At 47.2% G+C, this 19,439-nt stretch overlaps 2 protein-coding genes across 2 annotated transcripts in view; one reads left to right on the top strand and one right to left on the bottom strand.

Annotated features, from left to right (window-relative positions):
• Window positions 1–19,439, bottom strand: part of LOC311628087 (olfactory receptor 5AN6-like) — a gene marked incomplete at its 5' end in the record, with an annotated part of 243,286 nt that overhangs the window by 181,971 nt on the left and 41,876 nt on the right. The gene's annotated exons all lie outside the window — the stretch shown is intronic.
• The window catches only part of DTX4 (deltex E3 ubiquitin ligase 4), a 31,249-nt gene that overhangs the window by 7,743 nt on the left and 4,067 nt on the right, over window positions 1–19,439 (top strand). The window contains exons 2-8 of the mRNA XM_084894850.1: window positions 1,872–2,598; window positions 9,169–9,230; window positions 9,622–9,783; window positions 11,579–11,640; window positions 12,514–12,666; window positions 15,128–15,289; window positions 18,343–18,432. Of these exons, the coding sequence (XP_084750976.1) occupies window positions 1,872–2,598; window positions 9,169–9,230; window positions 9,622–9,783; window positions 11,579–11,640; window positions 12,514–12,666; window positions 15,128–15,289; window positions 18,343–18,432 (1,418 nt within the window). The remainder of the gene's footprint in view (window positions 1–1,871; window positions 2,599–9,168; window positions 9,231–9,621; window positions 9,784–11,578; window positions 11,641–12,513; window positions 12,667–15,127; window positions 15,290–18,342; window positions 18,433–19,439) is intronic.

Below are 19,439 nucleotides of genomic sequence, written 5' to 3'. Positions count from 1 at the left end.
ATTGTCTCTGCTACCTGGAATACCTGGAAGGAATACAAAAGAATGTCTTTAAGCTCTCTACACTTAATTTCCTCACCTCTAAAAAGGAATTTTATAGGATTGCCATGAAGATCACATTGATTGTACAAACGTGAGTTATATATAAAATATCTCTTTCTTCTTCTTCTCCATCCTGTTCAGGCAAATAGTAGAAAAATAATAATAATCATCACCAACTTTTCTTGAGCTTTTGCCATGTGACAGGTGTTATTTCAGTGCTTTATATTCATTTCTACATTTCTTGCTCAAATTCACCCTTTGAAGTAGCTTCCCTGGATCCAAACAGATAAGGAAACTGAGGCATAATCACACAGCTGGAAGGGGCGGGTTTTCTGCTGTTGGACACAAAGCTGTGTTCTTTGTTCGAGCTGGCTACTTAGGAAGGAAATAGAAGCAAACCAGGGGACTATTGCCTCCCGCTTCCTCCTGTCCTGCTAGCTACCCCGTGTCCCCCAGCAGAGGTCCTGCTGCTGAATAGGGAATTGTTCTGTCTCTCCCTCCTGCCTCAATGTTGATGTTTTGGGTCATTAAGGGGGTTGGAGATTGGAGGGGGGTGGGTTATGACCCTGGCAAAGGCCTGAATAGCCATTGTTCCTTTTCTTCCCCCCTTGAATGGGATTCTGTCCCAAGTCCTGGTGTCTTCCTCTGGGTTGGAGGAGGGGTGAGTCAGAGGCCGGAGAAGGAGAGCCTTTTCCCACCACTTTGATGGCTAGGAATCAAGATGACAGATTTGGCGATTCCAGCACACACACACACACACACACACACACACACACACCCCGCCCAACCCGGAGGTCTCACCAGCTTCCCCACCCTGCCTTGAGCTGGGTATCTGCAGCCTTGATGATACCCATGAAATGAAGTCTGAACTCAGGTTGGAGGCAGGTAGGGGAGAAAGAGGCAACAGTTAGAGGCTTAGTATACCCTTCTTGTCCTGCAGGCTCATTTCTGCTGTACTGTTCCCCTGCCTCATCCATATCCCTAACCCCTACCCACAGGAAGATTGTAACAATGAAGATGATCTCTTTAAGAAGGCTTGACTTGAAAGAAAGACATTTGATACATAGGAAATTATTCTTATGACCATCGTTGTTGTCGATATAAGAGTGAATGCTGGGAAATTTGGGAGTGTGCTCGCAACCTGATTTTCCTTTCTCTTCTCACAATAACAGGCCAACTCAGTGATCACTGTTTCTGGGCAATTTTCCCCGACAGAGACAGAGTCTTCCTCTGCCCTCTAGGTTTCCATGGCCCTGTGTTCTTTTCGTCTATAACCCTAGGTGCAGGAACACTTAGAGGGATAGGGGAGAAAGGATATGATATTTATGAGCACCTACTGGGTGTCAAAGGCATTATGTCCCTTAGGGCCAAGAGAAATGCAGAACTTGGCATGTACAAGTGCGTATTTGTTGAGTTAATGAGGAGTCACACTTAAACTTTTCACAAAAACTCAGCAAAGAAATCATCCTGTTTTTCAGGGGAGAAAAGGAGGCTGGGTGGGGGTAAGGTGTGGGGGGTGGGGTGTCTATATTAGCTAGTAAAGGAGCAAACTTGGCTGCAGATCAAGATGTCCCCACTCCAAGCCAGGAGTTGCTCCTTCTGGCAGTCCACTGCCTTCCATCTCCTTTGCCTTATAACTCATCTGTTTTCACCCTGGTGTGACTATGGACTCCTGAGAGACAGGAATGAGTCTCATTCAAAGCTGATATTTCAACAGGCAGCTCAGTGCCTGGCACACAGTAGGACTCATTTAATATTTGCCTATGAATGGAACAGAGTTCCGTTTACTCTCCTTGCTGACCTTGACTCTCTCCTCTACCCCCCTCTGGCAGGGACCCTCCGCCCAGTTCGCCGCAACTACTACGACCCTTCTTCAGCCCCCGGGAAGGGCGTGGTATGGGAGTGGGAGAACGACAACGGTTCCTGGACGCCCTACGACATGGAAGTGGGCATTACCATCCAGCACGCCTACGAGAGGCAGCACCCCTGGATCGACCTCACTCCCATTGGCTTCAGCTATGTCATTGACTTCAGCACCATGGGCCAGATCAACCGGCAGACCCACCGCCAGCGCCGCGTCCGCCGGCGTCTGGACCTCATCTACCCCATGGTCACGGGCACCTTGCCCAAGGCCCAGTCCTGGCCGGCCAGCCCGGGATCAGCCGGGTCCGCAGGATCAGTGGCCTCACCCCCAGGCCCGCCCTGCTCTTGCCCGCAGTGCGTCCTGGTGATGAGCGTCAAGGCAGCCGGGCCCCCGCAGCCTCCAGCAGCCCGCAAGAGCATGCCCCCATCCGGAGCGGTCAGGCTACCCCAACCACCACCAGGTCCGGGGCCCAAGCTCCTGGACAGCACGGGCACCATCCGAGGCCCCGTGAAGACCGCCCCATCCCAGGCAATCCAGCGACAGGCTGCCAGCACTCCGGCAGGGGCGGCCGGGGGCTCTCCTGCCAGCCCCCCGGGAGCCAACGGCAAGACTGGAAGGGTGGCCCTGGCGACCTTGAATCGGACCAACCTGCAGCGGCTGGCCATGGCGCAGTCCCGGGTGCTGATCGCCTCTGGGTAGGTGCTTGTGTGGCTGCCTCTGAGTCTCTACGCCCCAGGCAGAGAGAGCTAAGGACTCTGATACCCCGTCAGAGATGGAGGAGGGGCCGCCAGGGCTTCCTGCTCCCTGTCATTTTGTCCTATCACTCTGGCTGCAGGTGGATGAGGAGGCGATTCTAATGGATACTTTGCCTCTTACTAGCCCCCAAGATGGGGCAGTCCCTCAAATCACAGCCCTCCCTTCCTGCTCTGTGAGTTCTGGCAGCCATACCCACATCTGGGTTGCTGTGAGGACTAAAGAGATCAGGTGTGACTGTAATAGTAGGCCACATCAATTATGCACCCTCGGTGTTCCAGTTTGGGGAGGGGAGAGATTATTACCTCATTTAATCCTACTCTGTGAAGAAGGCAGCTTGATCCCATTTTACACATGAAGGCACTACCAGTTAACTTGCTCAAGGGCAGGTAGCTAATGGTCATGGTCAGAGACCAGGATTCACACTTTAGAAAGTCTGACAGCAGAGCCAGACTCTTTCTAACTCTGAGGGGCCCCTTCTACACCACAGCGCCTGGCATACAGAAGGTGCCAAACAAGGGCTTGTCCCATTCCTCTAGTCTGGTTGGCAGCTGGAGGGGTACCTTTGGATTGGAATAACAGCCCATATTACTGAGTCCTTACCAAGTGCTGGACACATTCCCTACATTGTCTCAGTTACTCCTGTTTGTTACACCCAGAGTGGGCTGGGAACCTAGGTTTTAGTCTCCTAATCCACTGTTGTTTTGGTGTGTTGTTATTTTTTATTTTATTTTATTTATTTTTATTTTTATTTTTTGCTTAAGTCTGGCTCCTCGGTTATGCGAAAGCAATGACCAAATAGTCAAACACTGGTCAGATGCATGAGATTTTCTTATGACTTCCTCTGAGAGGGCAGAAGTATGTGGGAGAGGGCACTGGGTACCTAAACAGTTCCTCCACTCAGTTTCTATTCACCTTCACACAGTAGAATCTTCAGGGCCTCTCACAGAATTCAGGGTGATTACTGGCCCTTGTGAAAACCCAGCCTCCAGAACCCGACTGCCTAGACTTGAACCCAAGTTTCTTGCTCTAAAACTTGGGGTTGAGTTTTGCATCCTCTGTCTTCATTTTGCGCATCTGTAAAATGAGGGTAATAATAACACCTTCCTTGTAGGGTTATCATGAGGATTAAATGAAATATTTGGTGCATAGATTTAGCACAATGCTTGATACATAGTAAGAGTCAGGTCAGAATTGCTGCTATTGTTGTTATTACAATTATTCTCAGGTACCTATTGAATATGCACCATGTAGCTGTTGAATTGAAGTCAAAGCTGAGCAGCCTTACCTCATCTCTGGCGCCCTTGGCAAATGCCAAGTGACCCCGTGCCATAATTGAGGGAAAGGAACCCTAGATCGCTTTAAATCCCAATGAGGGAGTCGGCAGCTCTTTATCTCTCTGCTTTATTCCCTCTGCCAGCCAGTAGAATTGGAGTGAGAGAATAGGCTGGAGGGCCGGCCAGTGCAGTTTCAAAAGAGCTATAGAAACAAGTTGTTTTTTTCTCTGCTCTGTTTTCCTGACAAGGGAGGCCCCTCCCTAGCTTCCAGCCCTTTTCTTTTCACCTCCTACCACCTCCCTCACCCCCACTACCATCTTCTGCTCCAGCCTTTCTTGGCCATTTAATTAGCGTGTTTTTTCCCTTTGTCTGGCATTGCCATCGACCTTCTGTCGTCCAGTGGCCCCTCCCTGCACCCCTCGCTGCCCATGACCTCTTCAAGAAACTTTCCCACGGAAAAAAAGAAGACCAGGGAGGGTGGGAGAGGTGGGATGGAGAGAAGGGTTTGGGGGGAACAAAAGACCCTGTGAATTATTCAGGGACACAAGCAGGGGGCTTCTAAAGGGAAGAGGGGAGGGCTGTGCAGGGGAGGGCGAGAGTCGCCCCTCTGGCCCTCTGCTCCAGAATTAAGGCTTCTCTATCTCCAGTGAGGCCATGGTTGCTGGAGAGACAAGACCATTGTTCTGCCTGAGGATTCCTGGGTTGGCTCATGACTCCAAGAGAAACACTGGCTCTCACCAGGGCATCTGCAGAGCTGTTCTTCCGTCTTCAATTCCCCTCCCCTGCCACCTTACCAGCTCTTCTCTTTTCCTAGTTTTATATTTTAGGGACAGAAATTAAAACTTGCACCCTCCATAACTGGGATCAACCAAACTGAATAGGGGGCAGAGGAATTGGCTTCAGATTGGTCCACAAGTGGATAGGCAGACAGCTTCTGCTGAGCTGAGTTGCCCGGAAGACGCGAAAGCATGCCTGCCATGGGGCTGCTCATTTCCAGAAGGAAGGTTCAAACATATGGAGCTGGAGCTCCAACAGGGTGTGACCAGTGTGGACTCTATGAGCCAGTCTCCGTGGTTCTCATTTTAACCAATAACAGTGGGGAAGGGATGGTGAGTTTTTGCTAACTGGGCAATCCTAAGTACCGCCCAACACTCAACTTGACATTTTACACTTGATGCCCTCAAGAACCTGAGAAAATTGGACTATTACAGCAAAAGAAGACTGTATCAAGCCCAACTTCCTCTTACAGTTGGGAAACAAAAATGTAATAATCACCCAAATTCACATAGGGCTTGGCTATTTACAAAGAATTTGCTCCAGATCCTCCATCCTCACAGGGGCCCCAGCCAGCAAGAGCAGAAAGGCTGTGGTGGCCTTCCCAAAAACACATGTCACTGCTCAGCTGGATTGGAAGGCGACTTCCAGGTCCCTTGGCTGGGGGAGGGGCTCCTTCCTATATACCCTTCTGTATTTCATAAACAAATACCCCCTTCTTCCCCAAGTCCCAGTGCCACCAGAATCCAGTGACAAACCCTTCTGCCATGCTGCTCCTTTCCTGGCATAGCAGGGACACCCACCTCTCCCACAGTGTTCACAGGAGTCCCAGGCCTCAGGTGCAGACCCTCCCTCTCTCCAAACCTTGCCTCTACCCAGAGTTCTTGGGCTGCCTTGGGGGTTGCTGTGCAGGTTGGAATATTTCCTGGTTAAGCAGATTGGGTGTGGAAACCTGCCAGTCCAGTTTGTGGGAACAAAGGTAGCTTTTGTCACCCAGATCACAACTACTTATCAGTGGGAGTGGGGGCCTTGGAGTGGTGAAGGGGTCAAGCAGGTGCGGGGCTGGGTGGGGTGCTGCCCCCTGGTGGGGAGCAGGACAGACACAGAAGGCCAGACCTCCACTCCCAGCCTCCGCAGCCCCTGTGAGGAAGCGACTCAGCTGTGGGTGGAGGACTGAGTTCTTGAGTACTGGGGTGGGAAATTGTCAGAAAAATCTCCTCAGCATCTTCTAACCCCAGATCTTTACAGGTCTATAGATAAGGATGCCGAGGCTCAGAAAACTTACTGGACTGTATGAGGTGTTACTTGCAGGATTGAGATTTGAACCCAGTTTTCCTGGCTCCCGGTCCACCGTATCATGACTGTCCCCGAAGAGCAGGTCACAGGGTCCAGAATCTAGACCATGCTCTTTTCCTGGCCTACATTCCCTTGTTTTTAATTCCCCTCCCCCTCATCTGGTTTGATTTATCCTAGGGTCAGTTTCTGGGGAAAAGTATCCCTTAGTGGCCTGCTGAGACACAAATACTCCCACATCTGTTGTTTGCAAATCCTTCTCACAACACTGTGCACATGTCATGGTCCCTGGGCAGGAACAAGGGCCCTGGAAGACTCAGCATCACCGGGGAAGCCCCCCTGGGCATGTGGGGCTCAGACAGATCCAATGCCCAGCCTTGAGGTCCCTCTGAGCTCTGCCGCCTCTTAGATGTATGTGTATTCCTTCACTCTCTGAGCTTCACGTACTCTGTCTGCAGTATCAGGTGACCAGATGATTTAGACATAGGCGGCTGAAACAGTGGGCTTTCGAGCCAGATTTCCTGCATTCAGATCCTTAGCTGTGAGATCTTTATCAAGTTGGCTTCACCACTCTGTGCCTCAGCTTCCCTGCCTATGAAAGTAGGGTTGATCATAATAACACCTCTTGCGTAGGTTGCTGGAGGGATTGGGTGACTTACATATTGTGAGCAATGAGACGCGTCGGGTACAAGGCAGGCTCTGTGCGTGTTAGCGATTATAACACAAGGATAAAGGCTCACCACGGGCTGTCTTGTTCACTGCCGTGTCCCTGGCTCAATATGAATGATCAAGTAAACAAATAATAAACAATGTAAGTAAACGAATCAACATGCTCTCTTTCCCTCCCCCTGTTTTCCCAGCACCCTGCCCCCATAGCAGAACTGCCAGCTTTTCAGGCTGCCTGGCTCCTGGAGTCATCTGTGACCCAGTGCATTGGCCTCTCCAAGCCCAGCTGTGGAAGCCTGGGTGGTGAAGGGGGTGGGGAGAGATGGCGCAAGACTGAGCCCCACATGTCCCCTATTTTTCTAGTTGGTGCCGGGAGACCTCGTCTTTCCCATGCAGCTGTGCCATCTCCTCTCCAGCTTGGCTTGAGTTGCTGGGAGAGGAACAGAGAGAGGAGGAGGTTTTGCCTGATATTTATATTTCTCAGGGAGTGGGAGAAGTAACAGCTGTTGAGCAATGGTTTCCAAACGTCGGACTGGGGATTGGCGGCATCTGCATCCTCTCCGCAGAAGCATGTCAAAATGCAAGTTCTTTTGCCCCAGTGCAGGCTTGAGGCTCTGGCTCTTTCAAAGCTTCTTAGGTGGTTCTGATGTCCACCAAGGTTTGGACTTGTTTCTTTATACTTTTATTCCTTCAGTAAATGTTCATGGAATACCTACAAGTGTCAGGCTTTTGAACAAAATGGACAAAGAAATTTGCCCTTGGAGAGCTTAGATTCTAGAAGGGAAGATAATAAGAAGCAACTTATTTTAAAAGATCATGAGTTCCATGGGGGGGGGGGAATTAAAAACATAGCAGTATACGAGGGTTAGGGGGTCCCAGAGTAAGATAGATGAGCTGATAGCAGTACCAAATAAGATGGTCTCAAGGACCTCATTGAGAAGGCAAGATATGAGCTAAGAGTGAAGGAGTTCTAGGAGGGACCAGGAATGTATCTGGTGGGAAAACATTTTAGGCAGAGGGAACAGCACATGCAAAGGCTCTGAGGCCGGAAGTGCCAGTCATGTAAGAGGAACAGGCAAGAGGCAAGTTATAGGAGGAAGAGCAGAGAGAGAGGAGGATTGGGGTGAAGAGCATGGACAGAACATTCAGGGCTATTAGGCCTTGCTAAGACTTTGAATTAACTGAGGAGAGCCATTCTGAGTTAAGGTTCTGAGTGGAGAGTGACATGGTCTGACTTAGTTTTAAGATATCATGCCTCTGGCTATGATGCCCTTGTAATTAGCTAGTTATTAATGATAAAAAAAAAAATAGGAGCGAAGAGAAGGCCAGACATTATAGGCATGGTCATATGGGCAGCTTCACTAGGAAGCTGCAACTTTGCACTCCCCAGAGAACCACTGGTCCATTCCCTGAAGATATCTGGAGGAAGGGTTCCAACAAAGAGGAGACAGACGTACACACAGTAAAGTTGGGGTGACTAGAAGAGTCAAAACTGGGGAACCATGGATTGGCCAGAATGGGTGGAGCCAATGCAAGCCCCAGAAAATTTTGGAATACATAATTCCCTAAACCAGTGGTTCTCAACCTTTCTAATGCCTCGATCCTTTAATACATTCCTCATGTTGTGGTGACCCCCAACCATAAAATTATTTTCGTTGCTACTTTATGACTGCAATTTTGCTACTGTTATGAATCATAATGTAAATAACTGTGTTTTCCCATGGTCTTAAACTCTATAGCTTAAGGTTGACCCACAGGTTGAGAACTGCTAGCAGGGTCACCTGCTGTGTGATCTTTATCAAGTTGGCTTAACCTTTCGGAAAACCCAGATATTTACATTACGATTCATAACAGTAGCAAAATTACAGATATGAAGTAGCAACGAAAATAATTTTATGGTTGGGGGGGGTCGCCACAGCATGAGGAACTGTATTAAGGGTCGCGACATTAGAAAGGTTGAGAACCACTGGGTCTAAAAGAAAGGGATTCTCTCGCTTGTTGCTCTTGACGCTTGGTTCTTGGCTTCCTTGCATTTACCTGTATGGCCCCTGGCCATGCGGGCCCCACACACAATGGACTAGGAGGGAAACCTAAACCAAGCTAGTTTGAACTTGGCTCCCACATGGTAAGGAAACCCTGAACACTGGCTTTAATTTTAGCTCTGCTGAAGCCCCAGCTACATTTCTTCTATTGCTGGACTGAAGGAAATGGGACCTTGGAAACTCCAGGGAAATAAAACTTTCTACAATAGCTCACCCTCATGTGCGAGTCTCAGAAAATTCTTTCTCAGAATATTGCAAGAAATCCACCCCCACTAGCAATAAGCTGGGACAAGGACCTCTCCCCACTGGTCACGCTAAGAACATGCTGCATCTTTAGTAGGAACAATTAGTTTCTGTGAGAAAGGGAAGCACTTCACTGGGGGAAATTTTGAGGTCCCACCACTGACTCATTTTGTCCCACTTGTTAAAACCATAACGCATCTGCTCTTTCCTTCCTCAGGGTCCCCACCGTCCCAGTGAAGAACCTAAATGGGTCCAGTCCTGTCAATCCTGCCTTGGCAGGTAAGAGAAACCTTGGGCTAGTCTTGTTGAAAGTAGAAAAATGAGTGATGAAATAGGTAGTGAGCATTTGTAAAAATAATAATAATAATTAAAAAAATTAAAAGAGAGAGAGAGAGAGATCATTTGGATGTTAATTTAAACAAATGGAGATTTTAGGAGTTGGGTTGGATGAGTAGGAAGAACTTGGGGAGATTGGTTGCTAAAAGGAAAGCATGTTGTTGAAGTGGAGTGAGTGAATCTGTTTCTGGAAAAGGTGGAGGTAAGTAGAGAATCCCTGCATTATGAGAATTCTGCAGAGAGGAGGAGAGGAGGTTTATGGGGAGGGAGGGGTTGAGGGGGTGTTGGGAAGCTAACTCTCCAGTCCTTCCTGACTCCTGCTCTGCCCTTCCAGGCATCACTGGGATCCTCATGAGTGCAGCGGGGCTGCCTGTGTGTCTCACCAGGCCACCAAAGTTGGTCCTCCACCCACCCCCCGTCAGCAAGAGCGAAATAAAATCCATCCCAGGGGTTTCCAATACAAGCCGCAAGACCACCAAAAAACAAGCCAAGAAAGGTATCAGCCTCCTTAACTTATGGCTTCTGGCCCTAGCTCTGCCTCCATCCCCATGGCTTACCCACTCTGTGCCTTAATTTCTGCATAGGCTAAGCAGGCCTAACTCATACCTATTCTGGTGATTTTACCACAGTGGAGTGTGTATGGGTCAGATGGAGACTTCTTAAGAAATATAGCAATACAGTGCAAAATTATAGAAACAAAAAAACACAAGAAAATATGTAAAAAAAAATAATAATAATAATAAAATAAATAAATAAAAAAAACAATAATTAAAAAAATTATAGAAACATAAAAATATGAAGTGTGACACAAATGAAATGTACTAGAGAGAAAGACCTCCTTGGAATTAGAACTAAAATAGACTAAATTCAAGTCCCAACTCTGTCATTTGCAAGTCATGACCTCAAAGAACCTCTGTTTTCTTTCCCCTTTACTTGGAGTGAAACCAGTCACCACTAGTATCCAACAAGGATGTCCTGGAATGCATCCATGACAGTTGGCAAGTGGCCACGGTTTTGTGTCCCTCTCAAGCCCCCAGATGCTCTGGCCACTTGAACCCCCATTCAGGAGCTCCTTCCCATCTGCCCACAATCCCACAACTAAGGGATCAATACCTGTGCCTGCCCTGGTACCAAAGGACCCTGCCTCAGCCCTGTGGCTGGTCTTTCTGGTGACTGGTATTGGTGGTTCTATGTGTTGACTGTCACCCTTAAGGCTCCACCTTGCAAACATATTACTAAGCAGGACAGTGGGAAGGAAGGGCCGGCATTGAGCTTTGGGCTGTTGCCCGGTCCACTTCCTCAAACCCTTGTCCTACTTTTCTAGTCTATCAGACTTTCTCTGCTTAAATAAACTTGATTGCCTTGCTCATAATATGATAGGAAATGACAGGAATTTGCACTTTCCCACTCTTCCTGTTATTATTAATAGCACATATTGGATCCTTAGCTGGCAATGTGCTAAAAGGGCTGTACGTCCATTAGCTCATTTAATTGTCAAAACCGCTCTTCAAGTAGATGCTATTGCTCCTCCCCGTTTTATAAGTGAGAAACGGAAACTTAGAGAGATAAGAGAGTCGCCTAAGGAGGCACTGACCCTTTTTCCTTCTCTGCCTGCTTGTGAAGTCAGATCATCTCATTCCCTGCCTTCAGGCTAGGTTGTCTCCCAGGGGTGAAGTCCCCAAAGAAATTCCACAATCATTGCACCTGGCAGGGTCCTTCTCAGAGCATCGGCCTTTCCCTGCTGCGGCGCTACATCTGCTGGCAGCGACTGCACTGTCAACAGCCAGGGAAGACCGTTCTGAAGCTGTGGTCACAAGCTCCTGGTTTCCCATGAAAATAATATCACTTTGATGCCACAATGAAGAATGAGACAGTGTTTGGCACATCCTACCTAAATTTTTGAAAGCCTGTAACAGTATACAGAGATCTTTTATTTCTGCTCTCTTCACATTGTTTGGGCAGGTCCAGGCTCCTTAATTATATGAAAGAGAAACCCACTCAGTCTTTCTCACTAAAAAGTGGGTGTGTTGCCAACAGGCAGGGGGATGCCAGGGAAGTGATACAGAAGGTAAAGGCAAGTGGGACCACTTCCTACCTCCTCAGGCCACCTCTCTGCCTCATCTGCCCCCTGATTCCCTTTCAAATTCTTAAATCCTGTTGCAGAATGAATTTTTTTTCCTCTCCTGCTGTAAGCCTGGCTGATAAGGTTCTCCTCTGGTATGTCCAGCTTGGTGAGCTATTTGATCCCTCATCTCAGTCTCAGTGGCACACTGACCATCCTGTCCCCACAGGTAAAACCCCAGAAGAAGTGCTGAAGAAGTATCTGCAGAAGGTCCGGCACCCGCCAGATGAGGTGAGTGCAGGGGAGGCAGGGCAGGGCTCACCTTCTCCACCACCCACCAGCAATTCCTCCTCCAGAGTTTTTGCACCACACGGCAAGAGCTGCTTTCTGAGTCCTGACAGGTCCAGAACAGGTCAGATGCACTCCCACCTGGGCTCCGAGCTGCAGTGCAATTGCTCTCATCTCCCCATCCAGCAAAGATCTGATTGATTCTAAACTGTAATAACACAACAGTCTGAATTTGAGAAAAGCAGAATGATGAGTAGTTAGAACTGACTTTAAAATGGGCTGGATGAAGGTCAGTGGTTCTCAACCAGAGGTGGTTTTGCATAACTTTGAGGGTGGGCAGAGGGGATGCTAGAGGCCAGGGATGCTGTTAAACACCCTCCAATACCCAGGACAGCCCTGCAGCAAAGGATTACCCAGCCCCTATGTCAATAGTGCCAAGGATGAAAAACCCTGTTATAGATTTCTTTAAATAGCATTCCCTCCAGTACACTAGAATTATAATTCCTTTACCCAATTTCAGCTTAAAGAAAACTTATCAATGGGCCTGTCAGCAGACATTCATTTCCTTCACAAGCTATGGAAGGACAGTGTATCGTCCCAGCCTACAAGGAGGTTGTAATTTTTTTTTGGCCAGCTCCAAGTTAACATGTTCTGACACCAGGAATTATTTCGGGAATTCTTCTGTTGTGTAAAGCAAGACAAAACTATATTTAGATTCCCAAAGGCCCCTATACCCTAGTTTGTGGGCTTTCTAGAAGAGGACCAGTAACAGCTCACCTGATCATTCAGGAACCAACAAGGGGATGCTCCAACTTCCCAGGCTGGGAAAGGCTTGACGGCCTGTCTGCTCTGTCCCTCCCCTATCCCCACCCCCAGGACTGCACCATCTGTATGGAGCGCCTCACAGCTCCCTCAGGCTACAAGGGCCCGCAGCCAACAGTCAAGCCTGACCTGGTGGGAAAGCTGTCCAGATGCGGCCACATCTACCACATCTACTGCCTAGTTGCCATGTACAACAATGGCAACAAGGTGAGTGCCAGCCTGTGGGGCTACTGCCACCTCCACACTGGGCCCTGGAGGAGCAAGAGCATGAAGGCTCTCTTGGAGTTTTGCTCCAGGTGATGTAGGGAATCTTAAGGCATCCCAGGGCATCAGGAGTGGTCATCTTGTCTGTTCTCAGTAGGATCTGTCCTCCACAAAATTATAGTGTTGCAAAACCTGTCTTTAGCCTGGCTGGCTTGGCTTAGTGGTTATGAGTCGACCTATGAACCAGGAGGTCACAGTTTGATTCCTGGTCAAGGCATATGCCCAGGTTTCGGGCTTAATCTCCATTCTGAGGCATGAAGGAGGCAGCCATTCAATGATTCTCTCTCATCTTTGATGTTTCTCTCTCTCTCTCTCTCTCTCTCTCTCTCTCTCTCTCTCTCTCTCTCTCTCTCTCCCCTGCCTCCCCTCTGAAATCAATTAAATTTTTTTAAAAACAAAACACCTGTATTTTCCTTCCCTGTGGGCTATGCTACTCAAGCCCCCAATATCTACGCTAGGTGTGGTGGTCTGAGAGGTATAGACTTCTGTCCCTGAGGTTTTTGTGGGGAATGGTCCATTGACATGGTCCATTGCTAGATGAAATAAGCCCTATCAATGAAGGAGAAGGGAGTTCTCATCACAGCACTGGGCCCATGATAAGTGTTCATTCATACTGGCATTAATGGATTTCCCAATCATCCTTCCTTCTCTAAGACTAGTGATTTCCATTTATAATTCACTTTCTTTGGACATTTTCAAACACCCTTGATTGCCCCTTCAAAGGCATTATGGACTGCTGCCAAGGTCGGCCTGGATGCTGGAGGCAGGGAGCCTTCGATGCCCATCTTATCCATTAATGAAGGTGGTGTGGTAGTCCCCCCATTAGAGCTAGTTTCTGAGAATCTGGGAATATCCTTGAATGATAACTCTCTCTTTACAATGTCCCTGCTTTTTCAAGTCCTTGCCTTTTCTAGTGTTCTTTCCTATACCTGGAATAACCTTGAACCCCCATCTCCATGAATTCAAACTCTATTTGTTTCTCCAGGCCCAACTTGGATTGCTTCAGATCTGAGAATTCCCAGATCTCCTCTAACATCTTAACTCATCCAAAAAAATGTCTGGCTTTCAGGGGACAGCTGTGTGCTTCTCTTGCTATGGGAAAGAGTAGAGCCAAGAGAGACAGCTGACCCAAAATTGAACCCTGGCTTAGTAGCTGAATGACCTGGGGCAAGATTTTCAACTCTGAGATTTCATTTTCCATCTGGAAGATGAAGATAAAACAATGCCTAGTTTATGGGGTGTTATTACTAGTATGATTCAAATTGATTCCTCCTTTGTGTTAACTATGGCTATAATTTTTCCCTTCATCTTTATGTGACCGTATGATTGATTTTTCAAGGTGCTAGGGACCTTTCTCAATGTCTTAGGAAGTGTGTGTTCAGTCACTGATGGGTGATGCATATCTGGAACCCTTGCACACTTTTCTGATCCTAAAGTAAAAGGTTTCTTTGGGATTTTGCATTTTTAGAGGTTGTTTCATGCTTAAAGGGATTTCTTAATATACTTTCCTTATTCAAGATTTAATCTTATTCAAGATTTACTCTAGTACCGCTTTGCATTGATTTAAAAATGTTTCTTTAGACACTATCCTTTATTCTCTTTGAGTATTGGGTGTGTTGTTGTTGTTGTTGTTGTTGTTTTTACACAAGGTCATGAAGCAGATTAAGGCCAGAGCAGAGAGTGGGACCCTTCCTAACCCCAAGCCTTGGGTTCCTGTTCCTTGATCACATGGAGTAATTGCCATGAATACAAGCTGTGCCTTTAAATGAGTAGAGCTTGAATGGAAATATCCCTAAATAGTTCCACAGAGGATTCCTGCCTTCCCAACGAGATGCAGGTGTCCTGGAGAGCTTCGGTCCCAGCTGTGCAGCAGCATTTTTTACACACATTCCCTGTGCACTCACTCCTTCCTTCTTTTCATTCCATTTCTTCTTGGGAATTTGGGAATAGAATTTACTGTTCGGGTTCTCTTTCCCTCAGATGACACCTTACCAGTCCCTGCTGTGAAACAGTGACCCCTTATATCACAGCAGCCAGACTCCCTTCACACACGTGCGCGCGCACACACACATACACACACACACACACACACACACACACACACAACCCCCAACAGAGCCCTAAGGTGCAGTGCAAATCCTGGTCTCTCTCTCTCAAGGACAGGGTCTCCCTTACATGTCCATAGAATGGGGTATGGGGCTAATGGTGGAATTTGTCTCCTGCTACTTTAGAGAAAGCAAAAATAGCCTTGGTAGCCAAGTGGGGGTAGGACAACTAAGGTCTGTTACTCATTTGGGTGTATTTTGTCCCCAGGCCCTTTTTCTATGGTACCTTTTGGGGTTGGATGGGGAGGTCATTACCAAAACTGTTTTCCAGTCTGGTTGAACTGGCCTTGTCTCCTCAGGATGGCAGTTTGCAGTGTCCAACCTGTAAGACCATTTATGGGGTGAAAACAGGCACCCAGCCTCCAGGGAAGATGGAGTACCACCTCATCCCCCACTCGTTGCCTGGCCACCCAGACTGTAAAACCATCCGGATCATCTACAGCATCCCCCCTGGCATTCAGGTGAGCCCATCCTCAGCCATCAGCTGTTATCATTTTAAATGTTTGTAAGTAAATGTTTGTCTTAGTCCATTCAGGCTGCAGTAACAAAATACCACAGGCTAGATGGCTTTTAAACAGCATAAATTTATTTCTGAGGCTAGGAAGTCCAAGGTCAGCACGCAAGCAGATTCAATGTCTGCTGAGGGCCTGCTTCCTGGTTCATAAACAGCCGTCTTCTTGCTGTGACCTCATACAGTGGAAGGGGAGAGGGAGCTTCCTGGGGTCTCTCTTATAAAGCACTAATCCCATTCACGAAGGTTCCACCTTCCTAACCTAATCAGCTACCAAAAACCCCCACCTCCTAATAACATCTTGTTGGGGAATAGGTTTTAACATATCAGTTTTGGGGGGACACAAACTTTCAGTCTACAAGCATTCCACCCCTGCCCTTCCCAAACGCGTGTCCTTCTTGAATACATTTATTCTATCCCGACAAACTCAAAAGTCTTAACTCACTCAAGCATCAACTTTAAAGTCTAAATCCAAAGTCTCATCTAAATAGCACCTAAATCAGATAGAGATGAGACTCAAGGTACAGTTCAACAAGTTCTTCTCCAGCTATGAATTTGTGAACCAAACAAGTTATGTGGTTGAGCCTCACCAGACACTGAGTCTGCAGGCACCTTGATCTTGGACTTTCCAGCCTCCAGGACTATGAGAAATGAATTTCTGCTGTTTGAAAGCCACCCAGTGTGTGGTATTTTGTTAGAGCAGCCCAAACTGACTAATATTATTATACCCTGAATGGTCTTCTTTCCACTCTCATCCCCCATCTACAGGGTCTCCCCCTCCCCCACTCTCCACCATTGTGCTTACTTCCTTTTCTCTCCTTCCCCTATTCTTTGTGCAAATGCAGCAGACTGCATCCACTCCTCCCATTTTTACACAAAGCGTCACATATTAGACATATTGTTCCGCGCCCTGCATTTTTCAATGAACAATGTAGACTGTATATCTTCCCTTGTCCACATAGAGAGAGCTTCCTCATTCTTTCTCAGCTCTGCGTGATAATCCATTGTATAAAGCTACCGTAATTCATATTCAACAGTCTCCATTTGATGGGCATATGGATTGTGTCCAATCTTTTGCTACAACAAATAACGCTGTAATGAATAACCTTGTACGCATGTGAGTATGTCTGTAGAATAATTTTCTAGAAGTGGAATTTCCTTGTCAAATGGTATTAGCATTTGTAATTTGATAGCTATTCCTTGGCTCTGATTTTTGTGGGTATTTATTTCCTCTTTTGATTCTTTGAAAGACGGTCCCAAGGAACAAATTGAACAATTTTCCTGGCAGTCAATAGAGACGCATTCCTTTGTCACACATCGAAGCTTTTTCTAAATGCTCCAGGGTGCTTACTGGATTCATTTTGTTAGTAAATATTTATTAGTCCACCCTCCCCTTCCCTCTCTTCCTTGCCTTTTCCATTTTTTCTTTCATTTAACAAACATTTGAGTGTGGGTTATGAGCCAGGCATGTTCTAGATGGGAGAGAAACAATGGTGAGCAAAAGGGACACCGTTCTTGCTCCCCTGAAGTCCCCATCCTAGTGGGAGAAGGATAACAATAAAGTAAACAGATAAATAAACAAGGTTCTTTCAAATAGTGAGACTTGATGTGGGAGAAACAAAACAAGGGGATGTGATAGCCTGTAAAAGAATTGAATGAAAAACATAGTACTTCTTCAAGGGACCTACCAACCAGTTGGGGGGAAATTAACTGTACATCACCAAGCTACAGAGCAAAGAGGAAATGCACCATCGGTAAAAGCTGTGGGTGGCTTCCAATTCCTTCTGATCCTCACCAGCTGGGGACCTCAGACAGCCACATGACCTTCCTGGCTCAGTTTCTTTTTCTGTGCAGCCAAGAACGTATTATGCAGGGGTTTTCTGAGGATGGTAGCTATCATTATATGTGCATATTGTGGTGCTGGGCACAGCACTGTGGTGCCCAATCTCTGGTCACCACCGTTATGGGAGTATCCTCATTATTGGAGTATCCCACTTATCTGGGTAAGGAGGAGGGCCTATGTCTGGCTCACTGGGAGGGTCAGAGGAGACTTTCTGGAGTAGGGCAACTGCTAGAAGGCTCTGAAAGACATGACGAAATGGAGAACAGAAATTTTAGTAGGAAGCAACCATAGAGTCCCAGAGGAGAAAAGCTGGGGGTGTTGAAGGGTCATGAGGAAGTGTTTCATTCGGGGCATCCCTGGTTAAGGTCATGATTTCATGGCCCTTTCTCAGACCCGGGAGGCTTGCGCTTTCGTGAAGAGTGGAGACCTTCAGATCGGCCTTCACTGCAGAGAACAGTTCCCTGGGGGAGAAACTCAAGCCCAGTCGTGACTGCTTTGCTTAGCAATGCACCTGGAGCACTCAGCCTTGCTGGGTCAGCGCCAGCAAGCGTCTGTGCCTTCACAGTTCGAGCCTGTCCCAGGCAGGAGAGGACAATTGGGGGCCATCAGGCTAGCATGGAAGGACAGTTAGGAGTGACCGGGCCTTCAAGGGAGTACAGTTTGGGGTGACACAGGCCTGTAGGGGAGGGAAGTTTAGGGCAGCCAGGCCTGCAGGGGAGGACAGTTAGGGGTGACCAGGCTGGCAGGGGAGGGCAGTTAGGAATGACCAGACCAGCAGGGGAGGGCACTTAGGGGCAATTGAGCCAGCATGGGAGTAGTTAGGTGTCAATCAGGCTAGCAGAGTGGTTAGGGGATAATCAGGCTGGCAGGCAGAAGCAGTTAGGGGCTATCAGGCAGGCAAGCAGGCAAGCAAGCGGTTGGGAGCCAACAGTCCTGGATTGTGAGAGGGATGTCCCAGATTGGAGAGGGTACAGGCTGGGCTGAGGGACACACACACCCCTGTGCATGAATTTCATGCACCAGGCCTCATGTGCGTGTGTGTGTGTGTGTGTGTGTGTGTGTGTGTGTGTGTGTGAATATATATGTATATATATAAATGTATATGTGTATATAAAAACTGATTTTTTTAAATGCCCTTTGTTTTCTTTCTTTACTTTCAGGGACCAGAACATCCAAATCCTGGGAAGAGCTACAGTGCCCGTGGTTTTCCGAGACACTGTTACCTTCCAGACAGCGAGAAAGGGAGAAAAGTAAGAGCCCAAGTATCAGGTTATTTATTTCTACAATATGTTAGGGACCCAAGTTTTGCTTCCAAGGTAAAGAGAACTGTGTCTCTCTTAGCTTCAGATGCACATGGTCACAAGATCATAGTTGAGTCAACCATAGGTAAGGATGGATATGATTAGAAATTTTTTTGTAGGATGGTGGGGGTGGCAATAATTAACCTATTTTAGAATCCTTCCCTTAGGACTTTGCTGCTTAACAGCTGGTCCTAGGACCAACACCAGTGCCAACATCTGAAAAGCTTGATTGAAATTCAGAACCATAGAACCTGCTTCATTTAACAAGATCCCAGGTGATCTGAGAGCACATTAAAGCTTGAGAAGCAGTGCTCTGAGGCAGGGAACAGTGGCTCATAGTGTTCATGTCTACTACTATTATTAACTATGATTCCCCACCTTCAGCCCACACCATGTCTACGGTCGTTCAGTTTTTAACCCAATGCATTTTTATCAGGTGCCTTCTTCATGCTGGGCACAGTGTTAGGCATTTATTTGTCTTGCTTAACAAAGATATATATATATATATATATATATATATATATATATATATATATATATATATATATATATATATATATATTAGCTGAATTAGAACATTCTGCAAGCCCTAACACAGGGGTCTTCAAACTTTTTAAAGTGGGGGCCAGATCACGGTCCCTCAGAGAGCTGGAGGGCCGGACTATATGAACTACTAATCCCTACTGTAACACCTTGGCTGCGCTCACTGCCCAAAAAACCTGGCGGGCAGGATCAGACTCCCCTGGGCCTCACCTGTAAAATAGAGATAATTAAGCAGCAGCCAAACCTCACTCAAAGTGTGGGTGTGAGGACCAGATGAGCAAATAAATATGAATTAGCCTTGAAGAGGTCAAAGCACTTCAACCTTGTCATTGCAGAAATATCCCACAACATCAGCTGTGGGTAAATGAATACCACATCCATGTGGGGGTGTCAGGTTATTTACATCAATGTTA

The sequence above is a fragment of the Pipistrellus hanaki genome, assembly GCF_964339955.1.
Source record: "Pipistrellus hanaki genome assembly, chromosome: 9".
Lineage (NCBI taxonomy): Eukaryota > Metazoa > Chordata > Mammalia > Chiroptera > Vespertilionidae > Pipistrellus > Pipistrellus hanaki.
This window is presented reverse-complemented; position numbering and strand designations above follow the sequence as displayed.